Source organism: Hippocampus comes, unplaced genomic scaffold (assembly GCF_001891065.2).
Source record: "Hippocampus comes isolate QL1 unplaced genomic scaffold, H_comes_QL1_v1.1 scaffold44, whole genome shotgun sequence".
NCBI classification, from domain to species: Eukaryota; Metazoa; Chordata; class Actinopteri; order Syngnathiformes; family Syngnathidae; genus Hippocampus; species Hippocampus comes.
In genome coordinates this window covers 2,692,195-2,710,347 of record NW_017805546.1, presented here as the reverse complement: position 1 = coordinate 2,710,347, position 18,153 = coordinate 2,692,195, and the positions used below count along the sequence as shown (strand labels likewise).

General features: G+C 48.6%; 3 protein-coding genes and 1 long non-coding RNA gene across 10 annotated transcripts; 2 read left to right on the top strand and 2 right to left on the bottom strand.

Annotated features, from left to right (window-relative positions):
• Nucleotides 1-1,101: 1,101 nt before the first annotated feature.
• LOC109521631 (transcription factor MafB-like) lies at nt 1,102-3,066 on the bottom strand. Its single transcript, XM_019879592.1, has 2 exons — nt 2,917-3,066; nt 1,102-2,817 (listed from the first exon to the last, which is right to left on the bottom strand). The coding sequence occupies exon 2, from the start codon at nt 2,616-2,618 to the stop codon at nt 1,647-1,649; it is 972 nt and encodes a 323-aa protein (XP_019735151.1). The 5' UTR covers nt 2,619-2,817; nt 2,917-3,066; the 3' UTR covers nt 1,102-1,646.
• A 647-nt stretch (nt 3,067-3,713) lies between these two features.
• LOC109521601 (DEP domain-containing mTOR-interacting protein) lies at nt 3,714-7,451 on the top strand. 2 transcript variants are annotated; one of them, XM_019879545.1, is made up of 8 exons: nt 3,714-4,190; nt 4,263-4,441; nt 4,568-4,691; nt 5,506-5,684; nt 5,801-6,013; nt 6,091-6,228; nt 6,308-6,378; nt 7,288-7,449. In XM_019879545.1, exons 1-8 carry the CDS (start codon nt 4,015-4,017, stop codon nt 7,423-7,425), a joined length of 1,218 nt encoding a protein of 405 aa, XP_019735104.1. In that variant the 5' UTR covers nt 3,714-4,014; the 3' UTR covers nt 7,426-7,449. The 2 variants fall into 2 exon arrangements, with proteins under 2 accessions (XP_019735104.1, XP_019735103.1); XM_019879544.1 differs by having other exon boundaries at nt 3,714-4,441; nt 7,288-7,451.
• A 1,377-nt stretch (nt 7,452-8,828) lies between these two features.
• LOC109521602 (uncharacterized) lies at nt 8,829-9,354 on the bottom strand. The gene is made up of 2 exons (XR_002169397.1): nt 9,282-9,354; nt 8,829-9,154 (listed from the first exon to the last, which is right to left on the bottom strand). It is a non-coding gene; the product is annotated as an uncharacterized LOC109521602 (long non-coding RNA).
• On the top strand, nt 9,218-13,323 carry adnpa (activity-dependent neuroprotector homeobox a). 6 transcript variants are annotated; one of them, XM_019879539.1, is made up of 4 exons: nt 9,218-9,592; nt 10,013-10,125; nt 10,216-10,308; nt 10,394-13,323. In XM_019879539.1, the coding sequence occupies exons 2-4, from the start codon at nt 10,018-10,020 to the stop codon at nt 13,004-13,006; spliced, it is 2,814 nt and encodes a 937-aa protein (XP_019735098.1). In that variant the 5' UTR covers nt 9,218-9,592; nt 10,013-10,017; the 3' UTR covers nt 13,007-13,323. The 6 variants fall into 6 exon arrangements, with proteins under 6 accessions (XP_019735098.1, XP_019735099.1, XP_019735102.1 ...); XM_019879540.1 differs by lacking the exon at nt 9,218-9,592 and having other exon boundaries at nt 9,995-10,125; nt 10,394-12,545; nt 12,579-13,323; XM_019879543.1 differs by lacking the exon at nt 9,218-9,592 and having other exon boundaries at nt 9,995-10,125; nt 10,394-12,562; nt 12,725-13,323.
• Nucleotides 13,324-18,153: the final 4,830 nt, after the last annotated feature.

Genomic DNA, 18,153 nt, shown 5'->3' with positions numbered 1-18,153 from the left:
CTCGATTGCGCTGGGACACCTGCGTTGTTGAGTAGTGAGTGTGTTTTCCGCCATATTCCTTCATTCCTGTCGTCCCAGAGCAGCAGGAAGGGCTCCGGGGCCAAAGTCTGTTTTCAAAGGGAAAAAGTGCTTTTGCACCTGTGGGAAGAAGGGGGAGCAGAGAACTGTCAGGGGTCAAACGTGAGAGAAAACCGCCGTCCCGTCAGAAAAGACGCAGCCCTTGAAGTGAGCCGGCCGCTGAGCCCCGAACGCTCACACAAGACGGGGCTGTCAAGTCGTCTTTGAAAGCGGAAGGCTCAACGACGTATGGCCGAGTCGAAAGTCACTTGTCATTATATTGAGACCACCTATCACATTGGCAGCCAGTGGGTCGTCCAAATAATTGCGCGCTCCTGAACTGGGAAGGAAATGTGTGGACGAAACGTGCCGAGGGATGACAAAGTGGCAAAAGGTGCCGAAGGGAAGAAAAGGCATCGAGTGCAAACGCTCCTCTTGAAGTGTCCGGAGGAGTGTCTGCCCGTCCTGCCGCGGGTCGCCGTTCCTCGCTTCCTCCCTCACGGAATACACATTTGATTTGTTTGTCCGAGGAAGGGAGACCAAGGGAAGCCCGATTTCCACTCCGTTTTATCTGTGCCCCACAGCCCCTGCCAGCCCGCCTCCTGTGCTTTCACATGTCAGCAGCCCACAGGAAGCGGCGCTCCTTGAAGGCCAAAGGTCATAGAGGGAGAGAAAGCACTTGTCCCTTTATTTGCGCAAAAATGATTTGGGGGAGGTGAGGTGTGGGGGGGTATTTTTAATAGTATTCGAAAAGGAAGAGACCTTTCCGCTAATTTGCTTCGACAAACACCTCATACCACCAACTGCACATTAGTCATGTGATGTTGTTCTCAATCTTTTTGTTCGACCTTTTTTCAGGTTACAAATCACGGATCCAAAATCCAAATTTCCTTCCTCTTACGCCGGATGCATCTTGCGTGCATTTCAAGTTTACCAGGTGTGTTGGTGAATGACTGCAGCCATTTTAAAATATAGCAGACTTTTACAAATTTGCAAGTGACGTTTTTTTTTTGAAGCCGAAAAAAAAAGATACTCAAAGAGATGAAACGTGGTAGAAAAAGTCACCATAGTTTTATTGATCCAGAGTATATGAAAAGACAAAACCATTTTGCATAATTGGGTCTCCTTTAAAAAAGACAAGCGAGTAAAGAAGACATCTGTCCAGCAGAATTAGCTGAGTAAAAATATCGCTGCGGAGAAACTTTGCATCATTGTCTTCGAAGAGGAATTCGCGATGCGGTCAGAAAAGAAAACAAGTCCGAGCAACAGCAAGATCAGGAAAAGCAAAAGTGAACGGTGTCAATCATACGAAGTCCAGGGAATTGAATCAAACCGCGGGGGTGATTTCAAGTGTGCGATTCCCCCCCGCCCCCAAAATGCGGCCATGTCTCGATATGAGGAGCTGCTCACACATGTCCCGCATGCATGCTCGCTTGGGCTCGTCGAACGGCTCTGCGAGGAGTTGATCGATTTGGAGTCTCGGCTGAGTTCAACAATGCGGCGGCGAAGTGATTGTTTCAAAAGCGAAGTTGGCTGCCGGCTAGTGAAGAGAAGCTCCCGGGCGTCTCGCGCAGACCTCGCCACGCGCTTCACATTAAATACTCGGGCGAGGAAGGGTTGTCGCTGGTGGAGCCGGTTTCGTGGTAACCGTTGGCGCCGGCCAGTTTCTCGCATTTCAGTTTGTACGCGTCCCTCTCCCGGACCAGCCTGTTCAGTTCGTGCTTGAGCTGCTCGACCTGGGACACCAGGCTGGTTTTCTCGTGCTCCAGGATGTGTTTCTGCTGGACGCGCTTGTAGCGGCACGACTGCGCGTAGCCTCGGTTTTTCAGGGTCCGCCGCTTCTGCTTCAGGCGCATGACTTCGTCTTTGCTGAGGCCCCGGAGCAGCCGATTGAGCTCCCTGACCGACATGGACACCAGCTGGTCGTCTGAGAAGTGGCATTCGGCGCCGGTTCGCCGGTGCTGCCCCTGAAGGTGCGGGTGCGGGTGGTGCGCGACGCTGACTTCTCCGGGCGACGGTGGGGAGGCGCTGCCCACGTCATTCTTGAGGAAGGGGTCTTGGCAGTGGCTGCTGGGGAGCATTTCGGGGGGCGCCGAGAGCTGCGAGTAGTGGTGGGCAGTCTCGCCGAGCTGGTTGTAGCCGTCGTACTCAACCGGGAAGGGCGGCTGCTGGTGAGCGTGAGGCGCGGGCGGGTGTCCCTGCTGCGTCGTGGCCCCGATCAGGGCCTCGACCGCGTCCTCGGGGGTCAGCCCGAACGCTTGCGGGTACATCTGAGGGTGAGGGTAAGCCCCGTTGTTGGGGATCCAAAACGGGTCCTCGGGGTTATTTCGCAGCTCGCTGGGAGGCAGGTTTGGCGACGAGGGCATCGAGTTGCCAGGTGTGCTCCCGGGGGTGGAGGACACGGAGTCCGGTCTGTGGAGCTGGTTGCACGGCCCGATCAGGGATCGTTCCATCGCCTGCATCGCCTCCTTTTTCACGCCGAACTTCATCAAGTCGAAGTCGCTGACGAAATTCATGGGGGGCTTCTGCAGTCCCAAATGCGAGTGCGCCTCGCTGCTCATCTCCGCCTTCAGACGCTCTCTTGACAAATGTCCACAACTAGTTCATGCGGTCGTTGGAATGGCACTCGCCCACTCCCCAGAAAACCTTCATCAAAACGAGACTTCCGCCCAGAAGGGAAAACGCGACCGCAACGCCGTCCAACTGGCAAGAACTGAGTGAGGCTCCACTCGTGCCCGAGGACTTGGCGTACTCGTCGAGCTGTGCAAAAGGGAGGGGGGCACAGTTAGTTCATAAAGCCGCACGCGATCCGTGTCACCGCCCCCCCCCCTCCCCGGACGACACCTCCACGCCGCTCACCAATCACAACGCGCAGGAGGACATTTGCATGAAAAGGCGAGAGTTGCTCGTGACCATCACTTGACCGACGCACGTCACGCACGCAGCCGTCCGCATCTCGTTTGCAGCTTGTCAGACTTCCACCAACTTTTGGCTTTTACCGATGACATTAGTACACATGCAATTGAATACGTAGGCACAAGATCCAAAGGAGCGGGTGTAAGAGACAACTTTTCAATCCACCGGCTCCGGTTAAAACACGTAATCAGTAAACCAAAAGTGGCCTCGTCGCGCTTACTCGACAACACACATTTCACACGTACACGAAACGTTCACGGAAGAGAAGTCACCTGACACCAGCGGGTGGCGTTGGTCCGAGGCTCCGCTAAGCCAATGCTGACATCTCCTGGTCATTTGTTGGAGCGCGGGCGAACCAGCCATTTAGCCCTCCATTTTCTGATCCGTTTTATCCTCACAAGGGGCATGCTGGAGCCTATCCCGGCTGTCTTCGGGCAGAAGGCGGGGGACACCCCGAACCGGTTGCCAGCCAATCGCAGGGCACACAAAGACGAACAACCATCCGCACTCACACTCACACCTAGGGACAATTTGGAGTGTTCCATTAACCTGACACACATGTTTTTGGAGTGTGGGAGGAAAGCGGAGTACCCGGAGAAAACCCACGCAGGCACGGACGGGGAGAACATGCAAATGCCACATGGGAAGCCCCGCAGCCGGAATCCAACCCTGCACTGTGAGGCCGACGCGCAAACCAGTCCACCACCGGGTTGCCTTAAGGATGTAAAGGCAAACTCAAATGTCAAGTTTGGTCATGTTCGGGCATTTCTGTGGCACACAGTCCCAATGCACACCCTTATTTCCCGGCCGCAGTAAAGCTCATCTGTCAGGACTTGGGCTTTGGAACGGAAGGGTTTGAGGTTAGGGTTGGAGGACCGCTGCGGACAAGAAAAAAAGGCAACTCGACTTTGCAGCGGGGGCCTGTTTGCTCCCTGACGGCAGTCAAGGTCAAATAAAAATACGACTCCTGTCCGACTCATCGAATGCTGCCATCTCTGTCGTTGCTTCTCTTTATCCGTGTATACACAACATCTTTCCCACATGATATTTGGTCGGCGTCTATTATGTAAACGCATCAGGGCCACAAGCACGCATTCGCTTCGCTTACGTGCTCCCAGACATGAGATTCCAAACATGGAGCCGACGAGTGCCATCAGGAGAAAAGCCGTAGCCCGTCAACATACGGCCGAAGTCATGATCGCTGGAGAACAACTCAGGTACGATGGAAAGTGCGGCCACGGCGCCGAGGCGTGTCCAAATGAGACTGGGTGGTGTGAACTTCCTTCAAGGTTGAGGCTTCACGATGGAAAACTGATCAAGGACAGACGGTACCACCTACGGACATACCCCAACTGCTTTGTAGCGGAGGAGCTCATCGACTGGCTGGTGAACCACGAGGAGGCACCGGATCGGGCAACGGCCGTCCGTCTGATGCAGCACCTCATGGACCGGGACGTTGTTCACCACGGTAAACTACGAGCAGCGAGACAAGGGCAAGGAAAGTGGCACGCCCGGATGATATTCATGAATGCTTTCAATACACAAAAACAAATCTTTGTTTGTTTGTTTGTTTGTTTGTTTTTGTGCGGGGTAGTTTGTGATAAGAGGTCTGAATTCAAGGATGCCAAACTGCTTTATCGTTTCCGCAAAGACGACGGCACATTTCCCTTCAACAAAGAAGTGAAACTCTTCATGAGAGGACAACGACTGTATGAACAGTAAGAGGTTCAAAACGACCAAAGTCGAGCCACCACAACCGGCACAAAAATCGAGTACAAAGCGCCAAAATAATCTCTCCCTTTCCGACTTCGTCAGGACTTTGGGATGATTCAAAGTATACAAGTGCCATTGCTACATACTGTTACATGCTTCACCGTTGGTATGCTGTCATGGGCCTGCTGTGCAACGAGAGCAAAGCAAGCGGCCGCGCCATTGCTATTGCTCACATTTACTGTGTTCAATGACTTGAGATTTTGCGGCATTTACTTCATCATCATCTCAAAAAAACAAAATCTGGATCCCACCAGGGCGGCCCGCTGGTCCAGTGGTTAGCGCGTCGACCTCACAGTGCAGAGGTACCGGGTTCAATTCCAGCTCCGGCCTCCCTGTGTGGAGTTTGCATGTTCTCCCGGGGCCAGCGTGGGTTTTCTCTGGGTACTCCGGTTTCCTCCCACATTCCAAAAACATGCATGGCAGACTGATTGAACACTCAAAAATTGTCCCGAGGTGTGAGTGTGAGCGCGGATGGTTGTTGTTCGTCAATGTGTGCCTTGCGATTGACTGGTAACCGGTTCAGGGTGTCCCCCGCCTACTGCCCGAAGACAGCTGGGAGAGGCTCCGGCACCCCCCCGTGACCCTAGTGAGGATAAGCGGATCGGAAATCGAATGAATGAATGGATCCCACCAACCTTTCCCCAAATGCCATCTTAGTGGATGTTTTTGAAAACGTCTTTGCTTGTGAATTTGTGTGCGCGTGTGCGTACGAAGCATCATCAAGCATCATCCACTCATCTGCCTTTCTTGTCTCCGTAGCCTTAGCGGGGACAAGAGCTCCATTCTGCAGCAGCGAGAGGAGTGCGGCGTTGTGTATCAGCGCTCCTTTCCTGGCTGCCAGCTGATTGATTGGCTGCTTCAAAACGGAGAGGCAGCGAGCCGGTGCCAGGGCCTGGAGCTGTGCTGCGCTTTACAAGAGCACGGCATCATGCAGCACGGTGGGACAACAGCGAGCCCACATGAACAGTTGGCGGCCAGCTCCAGCAAAAACCAAGTCCTCAACTGAACAACGGCTCCCTCTTGTGTATCGCTTCCCCTCTGCTCTCATCATTAGTGGCCCAGAAACACGATTTCTTTGACAGCGGACTCCACTATCAGTTCTGCATCAATTTCCGGCGCAGACGACGCTTGTCCGAACTGCTGGGTGAACGGGAGCGGGATGGTGATCACGGCGCAGTGTGGTCAACAGGAGAAGACAGCCACCCTGACCGCGCATTGGTTCCGCTCGAAAATGCAGCCCGGGAGGCTGCCGCTGGTTTCCGGTCAGGTTAGTAAATTGTGCATTTCCTTTCACCGCTTCTTGCAAATTCCATTCAAGCGATTTCCCCCGCAATTGAATGACAGCGGGAGCCAGTCCAGACCTGAAACACGTGAGTGCCGGCCGACGAGGCAGCTTGGATTCCCCTCCGCTTGACTCGGCAGGATTGGGTCCAATTGTTCGTCTGTCTTCGACCCCGGTCATTCGAAGCAATCCAAAATCAGGCAAGGATACAATTAAAGTGCGATAGTGTCCAATTCCTCTGGTTCAAATCGAGGTCGAAATGCTTGCTTGGTCTTGCAGTTCTGAAAAGACATTTTACTTGTGAAGAGTTGCTGGCACCAGGAGCACACTTCACCAAGAGAGTGTTGACGGTGAGTTGCTTCTAGGCTCGTTCCTCAATTTTTTTGCAGGACACTCCATATTATTTGATGAAGTAGGACTATTATAGCATAATGTGCCTGACAGTCAAAGGTTCAACCTTCTGAAAAAGAAGACAGAAGTGATGGTGTTTGGTCCCAGCGGCCGCTGTACTTCCCATCCTGTGGACTTGGGGGTCCCCCGGCTCCTTATCTTAAGCCAACAGTCTCCAACTTGGCTCTGGGTCTTCAACTGGACAGTCATTTGACATTGGACCGGCAAATTGGTGCCGTTGTCGAATCTGGCTTCTTTCACCTTAGGCAGAGCACTTTGAAACAGTCATTCGTGCGTTAGTCACACCCCCGCTGGATGACTGTAATGCATTTGACTTTGGAGTCAGCCGATCCTCCATTAAGTGTCTCCAGTTGGCCCACAATGACGCTGCTCACTTCTTGACTGGTACTCGTAAGAGGGAGCGCATCACTCCTACTCTGGCATCCCTTCACAGGCTCATTTTGCAGTTCTTTTTAAGATCCTATGATTTGTTTTCAAATCTTGAAATGGCTTGGCCCCACCTGACCTCTCTGGGCTCCTCCGTACCGGCCCGGTGCCTCGGGTGTGCGGAAAATGAACACTCGAAATTTGTCCGTAGGTGTGAGTGTGAGCGCAGACGGTTGTTCGTCTCGGTGTGCCCTGCGATTGGCTGGCAACCGGTTCAGGGTGTCCCCCGCCTACTGCCCGAAGACGGCTGGGATAGGCTCCAGCACCCCCCGCGACTCTTGTGAGGAGAAGCGGATCGGAAAATGGATGGATGTAAAACTACCTTATCATAAAACTACCATGACTAAAATCAGATATTTTATTTGAGATTTGAAGACTATTTATGGTCAAAAGAAAAGTGAATTCTCTTACCGTGATCCCAGGTGACAAGTGACGCACTCGGCTGGGGTTTTGTCATTCGAGGCGTGGCTCCTTGTTATGTGCAAGCCGTTGACCCCGGAAGCCCTGCAGCAGCTGCTGGAGTAAAGGGTATGAATGTCATGAACATAGCAGTGGAATAAAAATGACAACATATGACTCAGTGAAAAAAAAAAACCATTAAAAGTGCTTCTTTTTTTTTTAGGTGCGAGGGGTGGCTCCTTTTTATGTGAAAGCCGTTGACCCCGGAAGCCCTGCAGCAGCTGCTGGAGTAAAGGTTATGAATGTCATGAACATGGCAGTGGAATAAAAATGACAACATATGACTCAGTGAAAAAAAAAAACCATTAAAAGTGCTTCGTTCGGTTGGAGTTGCGTAAAACTGCTGCATATCATACAAGGAGGTTTTCATTAGATTTAGCTTTTCCTACAAGGGATTTTTCAAGTAAGTACCCCAGGACCACATTCTCAGACCACCATACTCTTGCACAGCAGTCCTTTCAATTTTTTTAAGCGGTAACATTACAATACACACACACATAGACACACACACACACACACACACAAAAGAAAATTACAGATTTCCATGAAAGTTGGTTGGGGAATATGCACATCCCAAGGACAAAATTTTCATGAGGGTCTGAATAAAGGTGGAAGTCAAGGAAAATGGCTTGTTGGAGTTGCGTAAAACTGCTGCATATCATACAAGGGATTTTTCTAGTAAGTACCCCAGGACCACATTCTCAGACTACCATACTTTTGCACAGCAGTCCTTTCAATTTTTTTTAAGCAGTAACATTACAATGCACACACACATAGACACACACACACACACACAAAAGAAAATTACCGATTTCCATGAAAGTTGGTTGGGGGATATGCATTTCCCAAGGACAAAATTTTCATGAGGGTCTGGATAAAGGTGGAAGTCAAGGAAAATGGCTTGTTCAACAATTTTTTTTCTAGCGTCTGTTGGGGGAAAGCGGCCTTCTTTCCCCCGCGTGTTCGTTGAATTTCGGACGAGGAGAATGTTGGTTATCCAAATACAGGCTGGAGTAGATGAGTATTTTCTTCGAAGCTTTTAATAACAGAATATTCCGGGCACCCGCGGTTTACAGACAATGGCTGCGGGGGTCACGAGAGCGAAGCAGGAAGGGATTCACATCATATTTATATTATCAGAAGGGCGGTACCGAGACACAAGGTGTGACATCATAACTTTTGTTTCTACTAAACCGTTTCAACTGGTTGTATCAACTGGTGCATTCCAATGTTTGTGCGTCTCCAGTAGTGAGTGTTCCAATTTTCAGTGACAATTGCTTCAAGGACGCCAGGCTACACTGCGGGCATGGGAAAGTTATACAGCATGACTGAATATGAGCAGAATACACACTTCATGTGATAAGCATGACTGAATATGAGCAGAATACACACTTCATGTCATAAAAAATGAGTTTGGTCACCAAAAAAAAAAAAAAAAAATGCATGCAAGGCGTTATTTTTTATAAACCAAAAAAAAAAAAAATGCACGCAAGGCGTTATTTTTTTTATAAAGAACCATGAACAGGACGCACATGATTTAGCAAGGCCCATGAAATTAAGTGGTAGGCCAAATCTGACCCCAAAGCCGTAATTTTGACTCTGGTGATTTACGAGATTTAACTACGTTTGATAAATGCGCAATAACTTTGATAAAAGTGATCAACTAAAACTAATTTGAAGTGCTGTGTTGACCTACTTTGGACCCACTGTGTGTCCATTAACCGTGAATCAGAACATGTTGTGTGCACAGGAGGCAGGCATACCTAATCTTGCTTGAAGTGAGTATTGCTGAATATGCCACACAGGATGATAAAACAGAGCCATTTAAATCTGAAAATAAAACCATTTAGAATTAAGAAGTGAAATTCAACACTGGCTGTGGAGACAACTGCCTCTTACGACTTCCGCCCACCAATCGCCATTTTGGATTTGGAGTTGGTTTACTTTGGCGTGTTACCTTCCTCTGGCACGCTAGCGGCTTTCATTTCTCGCATTGGGTGGTGCTGACATAACCGTTGTGGACGACGTCAGTTTGCATAAGTCTGCATGACTTGCATCCCTTTTCTCATCGCGTCCACCCTTCTTCCGTCGGCCCTCTGCGGAAATCCGAGCGGTGGTGATAACTGCAAGCTAGCTAGCTTGTAAACTAGCCGCTGAACAGAGCATCGGCACCGGCTTCTTGAACAGAGGAAGTATCCGCAGGCCCGCCACATTTGTCTTTCGTCGCTCATAGACGGGGGTTTATCGGACGACCTGGCTTATCACCCAGTGAGTAAAATGCACCCAGAACGAAGCAAAAGCAATACCGCTCATGTCCATGGGGATGCTGTAACTCTCTAAGAGGGCGAACCGAACCGAGGGGAGCTAACACAACAGCTAATGTTAGCCACGACATCATCCTTGATGCACAAAGTTGACAAAATGAAACTTCCTTGCGCTCACTATCGCCAATACGTTCGGCCGAAGGTGTGTACCGGGTAGGCTGCATGCTCCAGAGCGCGCCGACACGCACACCGGTTCTCTCCCAGTCATTTGAAACGCCTTTATGGATGCTAGCCCGCCCAAACAGAACCGGGCCTCAGGGACAATCCCGTGGATAGTTTTTGATCAAATATGTGTTATTCTCCGAGATGTGTGTTGAAGATCATGTGAATTAAACGATGTGGACGTTGTCAATGTGTTTGTCAGGCGAGATGTATCAAATCCCTGTGAACGACTTGACAAAACTGAGGAAAGCCAGGAAAAAAGTGAAAATTGCACTTAAAGATATTGGACTGGAGTACTGCAAGGAGGCGGCAAATGTGAGTGTGCATTCGTTGTATTTCTTCCGCGAGTTCTTTCATATTATGGACTTGTTTTTGACCCGCGTGGTTTGTTTTTTTTCTGTGCAGGAGTTTAAGGATTTTAATCCCGGCGAGAATGTTTTTAATGAGACCGTGTACACCGATATATGTGTCTGGCATCCGTCGTTCTCCAAAATACAGGTAAAGCTCTTTTTCTTGTTGAACATTCTGTACTGCTCCTGTTGAAATCATCACACCGTGCCGTGTTTCTCCTTTTTCCGTCTAGAACTATCGGTCAAGGCCTTACTGCTGCAGAGAATGTCAGTTTTCATCCGCAACCTACGCGGGTTACAAGAATCACTTCCGCCATGCGCACAAGAGATTGATTCAGGATAAAGTTCTTCTCAACTGTTCTCACTGCACATTTGTCGCCAACAAGAGAACCTTGGAGATCCATGTTAGAGTGTTTCACAAGGACAAATTGGACCAGCAGATGTCGAGGATCAATGCAGTCAAACAGAGACAAGTGGCCGCCAACAAGTCTGGCCTCGGCACGACGAGGTCGTTGTACTTTTGCAAAAAGTGCTCCTACCGAGACAGTCTCTACAATTCCGTGAGAAAGCACATCTACCGGGAACATTTTAAGCACGTCGTGGCACCGTATCTGCGCATGATTCCCAAAACGTCACTTCCGAACGGCGCGTCTTTTAACGGCGACAACATCCTGTGTAAACGCTGCAAGTTCACCACAAAGACCTACGAGTCGCTGGTGCAGCACGTCATCGAATACCACGAGCGCATGGGCGCTCAGGTCACCGCCATGATTGGACACGCTAACGTCATGGTTTCCAATTTGCCCAGCATGTCGCAGAAGTCGTCTATGATTCTCAACGGGGGGTCCTCTCTGGCAGTTCACGCCAAAGCACAGCCGGTCATTGGCTACTTAAAGCCCTCGGCCCCCGTGTTCAAAAGCCAGTCTTTGGGGGCGGCCAAACAGGTCAGCGCGAAAGCCCCCTCAAGCGCTGCGGCTGATGGCAACGTGCCTGGCGTCAACACTTCCCAGACACAGAAGTGGAAGATATGTACCGTGTGCAACGAGCTCTTTCCCGAGACCCTCTACAGCGCTCATTTTGAAAGCGCGCACAAGGCGAGGATCGTGTGGGCCATGGCCAAGTACATCATGAAAATCCACAACTTCACCAGCAAGTGTTTGCTTTGCAACCGCTACCTGCCCAGTGACACTCTGCTCAACCATCTGCTCGTCCATGGCATCACTTGTCCGCAGTGCCACTCTGCTTTCCACAGTGTGGAGAAACTCCTTGAGCACGAGCGCCTGTCCCACCTGAATGTTTTTGTGGGACCTCCCGGATCAGCGCCGCTCACGTTCGATCTCACCATCAAACAAAACGTCCAGCTTCACGTTCTCACCTTTAACATGAACGAGTCGGAGGGCAAAGACAAGACCGTCGCTCCTCTCGGCAAAGCGGCGCCTTCCCTCGCGGCGATGAAGACGCAAGCACTCGAAAGTATGCTCTCGACGCCGAGGGACGTGGTCGACGGCAGCAAGACGATGTGTCCACTTTGCTGCACACCTGTGAAAGAGGCCACGCCGAACGCTTTGGCCCTTCACCTGAGGCAGCGACATCAGGTGCTGCAGACGATGCACCCCGTCGAAAAGAAGATGACGTACAAGTGCATCCATTGCCTGGGAGTGTACACCAGCAACATGGTAGCTTCCACCATTACGCTACATCTTGTCCAGTGCAGAGCGGTGGGAAGGAAGCAAGCGAGTCTAGGCACCAAGTCGCCCTTGACCCTGAACTCGGCCGGCGCGCCCCTGCTCAAGAGAACACTGCCAACGCGAATGGCCACTTACGCCAAGAAGATCAAACTGAGCGAAGATTCAATGTTTCCTTCCGCCACGGTCAAGAAGACCGGCACCGGGGACCTCGTCGTGGATCCTAAAAACAACGAGCACAAGACATTTGAGGCTCGTAAAAAGTTCCTCCAGTCTTACTTCAATCAGCGACCTTATCTTTCCCCCGCTGAAGAGAAGAAACTGTCGGCCAGCCTCTGGATATGGAAGTCTCACATCTGTAAGCACTTTGCAACGATGCAGAAAGAATGCAGAAGCCAATGTGAGAAGTCAAACGTGTCTGTGCTGCTTGGATTTGACATGCAGGCCCTCAAGAAAGTCAAACACGACATTGACTTTCAGACCGTCCGCATTGAAATCACTTCAGCGGGGAGGCCGGGCCGACTCAAGTCTGGTATTCCAAACATGGTCCGAAGCTCTCATCACGCGTCCTCCGTGGCGAAGAACGTGTGCACTGAGCCCATTTTGATTGACTCAGACAGTGAGCCAGAAATCCAGCAGACGCCCATTGCGAAGAGAAATGGCGACTCGGACCTGCGCGAGAGTGAAGCTCGACAGCCAGGCGACTCGACGTTGACGGCGGAGGAGCAGCCAGGCGACTCGACGCTGACGGCGGAGGAGCAGCCGGGCGACTTGACGCAGGCGCAGGAGAACCAACCTGGCGACTCGACACAGGTGGAGGAGAAGCAACCCGGCGACTCGACGCAGGCGCAGGAGAACCAACCTGGCGACTCGACACAGGCGGAGGAGAAGCAACCCGGCGACTCGACCCAGGCGGAGGAGAAGCAAGCATGCGAGCCGACACAAACGTTGGAGAAGTCGCAAGCTGACTCCACACTGACGGGAGAGAAACAGCAAGGTGACTCGAAAGACACGGCAGAGCAGCCACCACTCAACTCGACAGAGACAGAAGAGAACCAGCCGGCCCGCTGGACAGACGCAGGAGACAAGGAAGCAGTCAACGCAGCAGAGTCTTCGAGCGCCAATAAAAGATTTTTGCAAGATGAAAATACAAACCCGTGATACTTAGTGCCTTGTTCATGTTGTCTGAAAGATCTTTCCATTGTTGCCCGATGAAATGCGTGTCCCTCCAAATTTGGTCATTGCTGTTATTATATTTAATAATAAATCATTATTTTCTGTCTTGTTTTTTCATTGGAGATTCCCGCTTTTAGTTGGACAACAATGCAAAGAAATGTCCCACAAATAAACGTTGTTCCAGGGTTTCATTGTACTGTATATACTTTATGTTCTTTATTTTCCCTCCACCCACCTTATAACCTGTCCACCTATAAACTAGACGTGGTCTCATTTCTCAGATATATATATTTTTGATCAACGGTATTAAACCTGTATTGGATTTCAATATTTGGAAAATGTATAGTAATTGCTTATGTACACATTTTCAATTAAACATTTATAAATAAAGGAAAGTGGAGTCTGTGAAATTTTCATTTAGTCATAAAAAATATATATACATTAAATCTAGTGCCTTTCCAATTGAAAACATCTTCACTTTGGAGACAACGTAAAAGTGGGTGGCACCCCCTAAACACTCAAAAGTAAAATGTCAACGTCACTTAAGTCACGCATGTCATGTAACTGATTCGTGATGCTTCCTTGAATCCCTTTGCCTAGCTATTTCAGTAACTTGAAATGTGAGATGCAAAGAACAACATAAATTACATGAATCAAATCCCTATTAATACGGCAACAGATATTTCAGTTTGACCATCGTGACTGTATCATTTTCCTTTTGACTTCCCTGAACGTAATTGTGGACAATATCATAAAAATTGCAGGGCGACATATTCATGGCTCGGAAGTACGTCACGTTCAAGGGCGGCACTTCCGGTTAGTGGCCGCTCGTCAAATTGCATCAAAGCGTCAACTCGTTGAAGTCGCGTAAGGTTAGGACAAAAGCGAAGGATTATACAATTGATCAGCGTGAACATTAAAAATCTTGTCCAGACGGTGTATCCATTTAAAATAGAGGTTGAACATGATTTGAAAATCATTGTATTGTGTTTTCGTTTAAATTTAACACGATGGCATTGGAAGTTTCTGGATGTTGTTGATAAATGGTTTGTGCTTGTATAGCAGAGTTTTAAGTTGCACTTATGGATGTATTCATTTAAAATAGAGGTTGAACATGATTTGAAAATCATTGTATTCTGTTTTCGTTTAAGTTTAACACGACGGCATTGGACTTGAGTACGTATGCAGGCTATCAATATTGGAGCAGAGGAATTCGTAGAGTGTTAAATACATAACTGCCAATTACACACACCACACCACACGCCATTCTTATCTTTCAGCAGCAGGGGTCAAGGCAAAGCATCCTGTATGTCAGTTGGGGCGCGGATCTGTGTGTGTGTGTGTGGTGGTGGGTTTTTTCTTTGGGTTTGTTGGGTGGGGGGGGGGGGGGGTTGTAGTGGCTTTTTTTTCCTTTCCGGGGCGCTCCTGTCCCACTATTATGTTTAACAACAAGGTTGAGTACTGACTTGACGCGAGGCAAGTGTTTCCCGGCCTTTAAGCAAGGTAGTCGTGTCGTTTTTTTCCTTTCCGGGGCGCTCGTGTCCCACTATTATGTCTTAACATTTTAGGACAACGTTGAGTACTGACTTGACTCGAGGCGAGTGTTTCCCCGCCTTTAATTTTAACTCATTCACTCCCAAAGACGTATTTAGATGTCTCTTCAGACGCCACACATTTAATCCCAGTTCCTCATTTTATATTGACTGTACAGTACTTAAAAAGGGTCTGAAAATGGCTGGCCAAGGCACACATGTGTTACGGGAGAAAAATCTTACAGTACAACACCATTCAAAAAAAGGCCACAAAATGTAAATGTAGTAAAATAATGACGAGGACATTTCAATTTACTTACCAAAATCTAACTAGAGTAAAATAATGACGATGACGAATTTACTGAATCAAATCACAGGTCTGCGTGACTCGTCGTGTGAAAAGGGTCTGAAAGGGTCTGAAAATGGCTGGCCAAGGCACGTCTTACGTTAGAAAAATCTTACGGTACAACATTCAAAAAAAGGCCACAAAATGTAACTGTCGTAAAATAATGACGACGACATTTCAATTTACTTACCAAAATCTAGCTATAGTAAAATAATGACGATGATGAATTTTCTGAATCAAATCACAGATCTGCGTGACTTGTCGTATTCAGGTCAAATGTAACCCCTTATGACAATTGATAATGTCTGTGTCTTGTTTTGTTGGACCCACTGTAGCGGTAGTGTTCCATAAGGCGGGCATCACAGATCTGCGTGACTTGTCGTATTCAGGTCAAATGTAGCCCCTTATGACAATTGATAATGTCTATGTGTGTCTTGTTTTGTTGGACCCACTGTCGCGGTAGCGTTCCATAAGGCGGGCCACAGTATTCTGTTGGATCGTTTGCAGCACCAGGTGGTTGTTAGTGGTCGCGCTCTAGAGTGGTATAGATCTTATTTGGCAGGCGGCACATTTTGTGTAGCCTTGGTTCCTCTGAGTCCCACTCTGCCATACTGTTGTATGGCGTTCCACAGGATTCAATTTTGAGGCCCTTGCTCTTTTCATTTTATATGCTGCCCCTGGTTTCCGCCATAAGAAAGAATATTTCCTTTCACTGTAAAGCAGATGACAGTCAGATCTACAGTACATCCCGCGAAGCAAAACGGATGCTTTCCTCTTCTGGCCACTTTTGTCCTGTCTTTAGGAAATTAAAGTCTGGATGGAACTAAACTTCAACAAAAAGAAAACAGAAATGATGGTGTTTGGGCCCAGCGGCCCTAGTACATTCTCATACTGTTGACTTGGCCCACCTGGCATCTTATCTAAAGCCAACAGTATTGAATTTGGGTCTTCAATTGGACAGTGATTTTAAATTGGACCACAAATGGTGCTCTTGTTAAATCTAGTTGTTTGTATCAAATAAAGGCCCTTATTTCTCAAAAGTAGTGATCCATGCCTTCCTTACCTCTCGACTCTATTACCGCAATGCGCATTGTTTTGGAGTCAGCCAGTCCTCCTTCAAGCGTCTCCAGTTGGTCCAAAATGCTGTTGCTCACCTCCTAAGTGGAGCTCGTCGGAGGGAGTACATAACTTCAATTCTGTACAACCATCACTGGCTCCGTGTACATTTTAAAGTTCATTTTAAGATACTTTTATTTGTCTATACATCTTTAAATGGTCTTGGTCCACCTTACCCACCTGTGCCCTTCCATACCGCACATACCTGCCCGTTGCCTTAAATCAGTGGTCAAATTCGGCCTATTTCTCGACTCAAATGGATTTTAGATTTATCCGATTGTGGATTTTAGACATTTTAACCGGTATACTGCACACGCCGTTAATGTATGTATTTTGTTTGAGGAATTTTCACACCGACAACAAAATGCCAGGAGTTCTTTCTTTGTCAATGCACGTTTAAAATACGTGTAAAACATACATTGAACTTAAAACTAATTGTTGTTCTGTTTCTTGCAACTCTCACTCTGAAATGTCCTCAATAAACTTTACTGTTACGCGCACAGCGTTCCACTTGCCAAGAGCGGTGAGCGTGGTGCCGCCAGTTGCAGGTGACTGGTTTGAGGTCTGCAGCCCCGCTGATAACTAATCAGCCATCCTCCTCGGTCATGTGAAAACAGCTCTGCTTCTCCCCATGAAATCTACTAGCCAGCTTTGCTCTACTGTGGTTGTGACATCCACAAGTGGTGTACAAAACCTCACGCAAAGTAAGCCGCTATGCTCTCAGCGGAATGCCATTTCTTTCTACGCTGCAGCAAACTATAGCCGCGATAGTCGGAGCTGGCAAAATTACTCACATTCGTACTCAAGTGCAAAATAAGACAAATACTCCATCAAATCAATGACTTGTGTGAAAGGAGAAAACATTGCATTGTGGGATAAAACTAATCTCCACGTCCAAGAATGTCTCTCCTTTGTTCATTTGCGCCGATACCGAGATGACAAATACATCACCAAACATGCGATCAAAACAACGTGTTGACATGGCTTTGCTAATGTGAACTGAAGAACAAAAATAAAATGATAACAACTGAAAGGAACGCACGTGACTCAAAGTGGGCTTTGTTTCTATTGGATGGAGAGTTTTTGAACCCCTGCTGGTTTTGACACCATTTTCTTCCTTTTCATACGCAGAGCCGACAATGTTAAACAACTTTCTAAATGAGGCCATGGGTGGGGAATATCTCACTTCTCCGCATCTATATTGTGTCATATTTGTTTTGAAAGGGGAGGGGGTAAAAGTAGAGTGTCATCGGAAGAAAAAAAACGTCAAGTGCAGATACTTGAAAAATCGACTTTAGTACAGGAACAAAGGATCTGTACTCTGTACCGTTATTTCCATCCACTGGCAAAAACGAGATGGTTAAAGAGCTCTCGTGTCTTGCACACACCAAACATCAGAGAGACTGTTAAAGCAATGCACACAAAAAGTGATGAGCTCGAAAACAAATATCTAAACTGTTACAACTGTGATGCGCGCTCGGCACACTTGGCTTGATTTTCACCTTTGTGTGTATGTGTGTGATTGAATTTGCATAAAGCACTCTGCTTGCATTCAGCAGTCAAAACTCAGCGACCCCATTCAATGCCGCGATCGTACGCAAAACATCTGAGCAGAGTTTAATGAATGCAAAAAAAAAAAAAATGACAATCATCCCGTGACCCTCGTTGTGCAACGACACGTGAATTCACACATTTTATTGATATGCCTGTTGTTCACATGTCATGGTCAATTCCGCGCACACACACACACACACACACACACACACACACACACACACACACACACACACACACAGTCAAAAGTTGAGTGAAGTGAAAATGTCGCCCTCCTTCAGACTAAAGTGGGCACCATGCCCGGGTTGCGGTGGTGCGGGTACGCCAAGGGAGCAGAGGCGTGCAGAGTCGACTGGCCCGGAATGAGGTGCGGCGCGTGGCCGTAAGTCAGGAGAGCGGCGTGGCCGAGGGCAAAAGGCCCGGCGTTGTCCTCGGCCGAATGCGGCTGAGCGGCCTCGGCGAACATGGCCGCCTTCTTGCTCTTCTTGTTCTTGTTGGACACTTTCCTGTTGCGAGTCTGAATGCCGTCTTTTTTCATGGTGAGGGGTCGGTTGACCTGTGAGGAGAATCGTAGCCGTGAGCCG

Excerpts from the sequence above, each read along its gene's own strand:
- LOC109521631 (XM_019879592.1), bottom strand. The coding sequence starts at position 2,618 with ATGAGCAGCGAGGCGCACTCGCATTTGGGACTGCAGAAGCCCCCCATG.
- LOC109521601 (XM_019879544.1), top strand. The coding sequence starts at position 4,015 with ATGATATTTGGTCGGCGTCTATTATGTAAACGCATCAGGGCCACAAGC. Across the intron at positions 5,685-5,800 it reads GCACGGCATCATGCAGCACG|TGGCCCAGAAACACGATTTC; the intron begins GTGGGACAACAG and ends TCTCATCATTAG. Across the intron at positions 6,014-6,090 it reads TGCCGCTGGTTTCCGGTCAG|CGGGAGCCAGTCCAGACCTG; the intron begins GTTAGTAAATTG and ends ATTGAATGACAG.
- adnpa (XM_019879538.1), top strand. The coding sequence starts at position 10,000 with ATGTGTTTGTCAGGCGAGATGTATCAAATCCCTGTGAACGACTTGACA. Across the intron at positions 10,126-10,215 it reads ACTGCAAGGAGGCGGCAAAT|GAGTTTAAGGATTTTAATCC; the intron begins GTGAGTGTGCAT and ends TTTTCTGTGCAG. Across the intron at positions 10,309-10,393 it reads CGTCGTTCTCCAAAATACAG|AACTATCGGTCAAGGCCTTA; the intron begins GTAAAGCTCTTT and ends TTTTCCGTCTAG.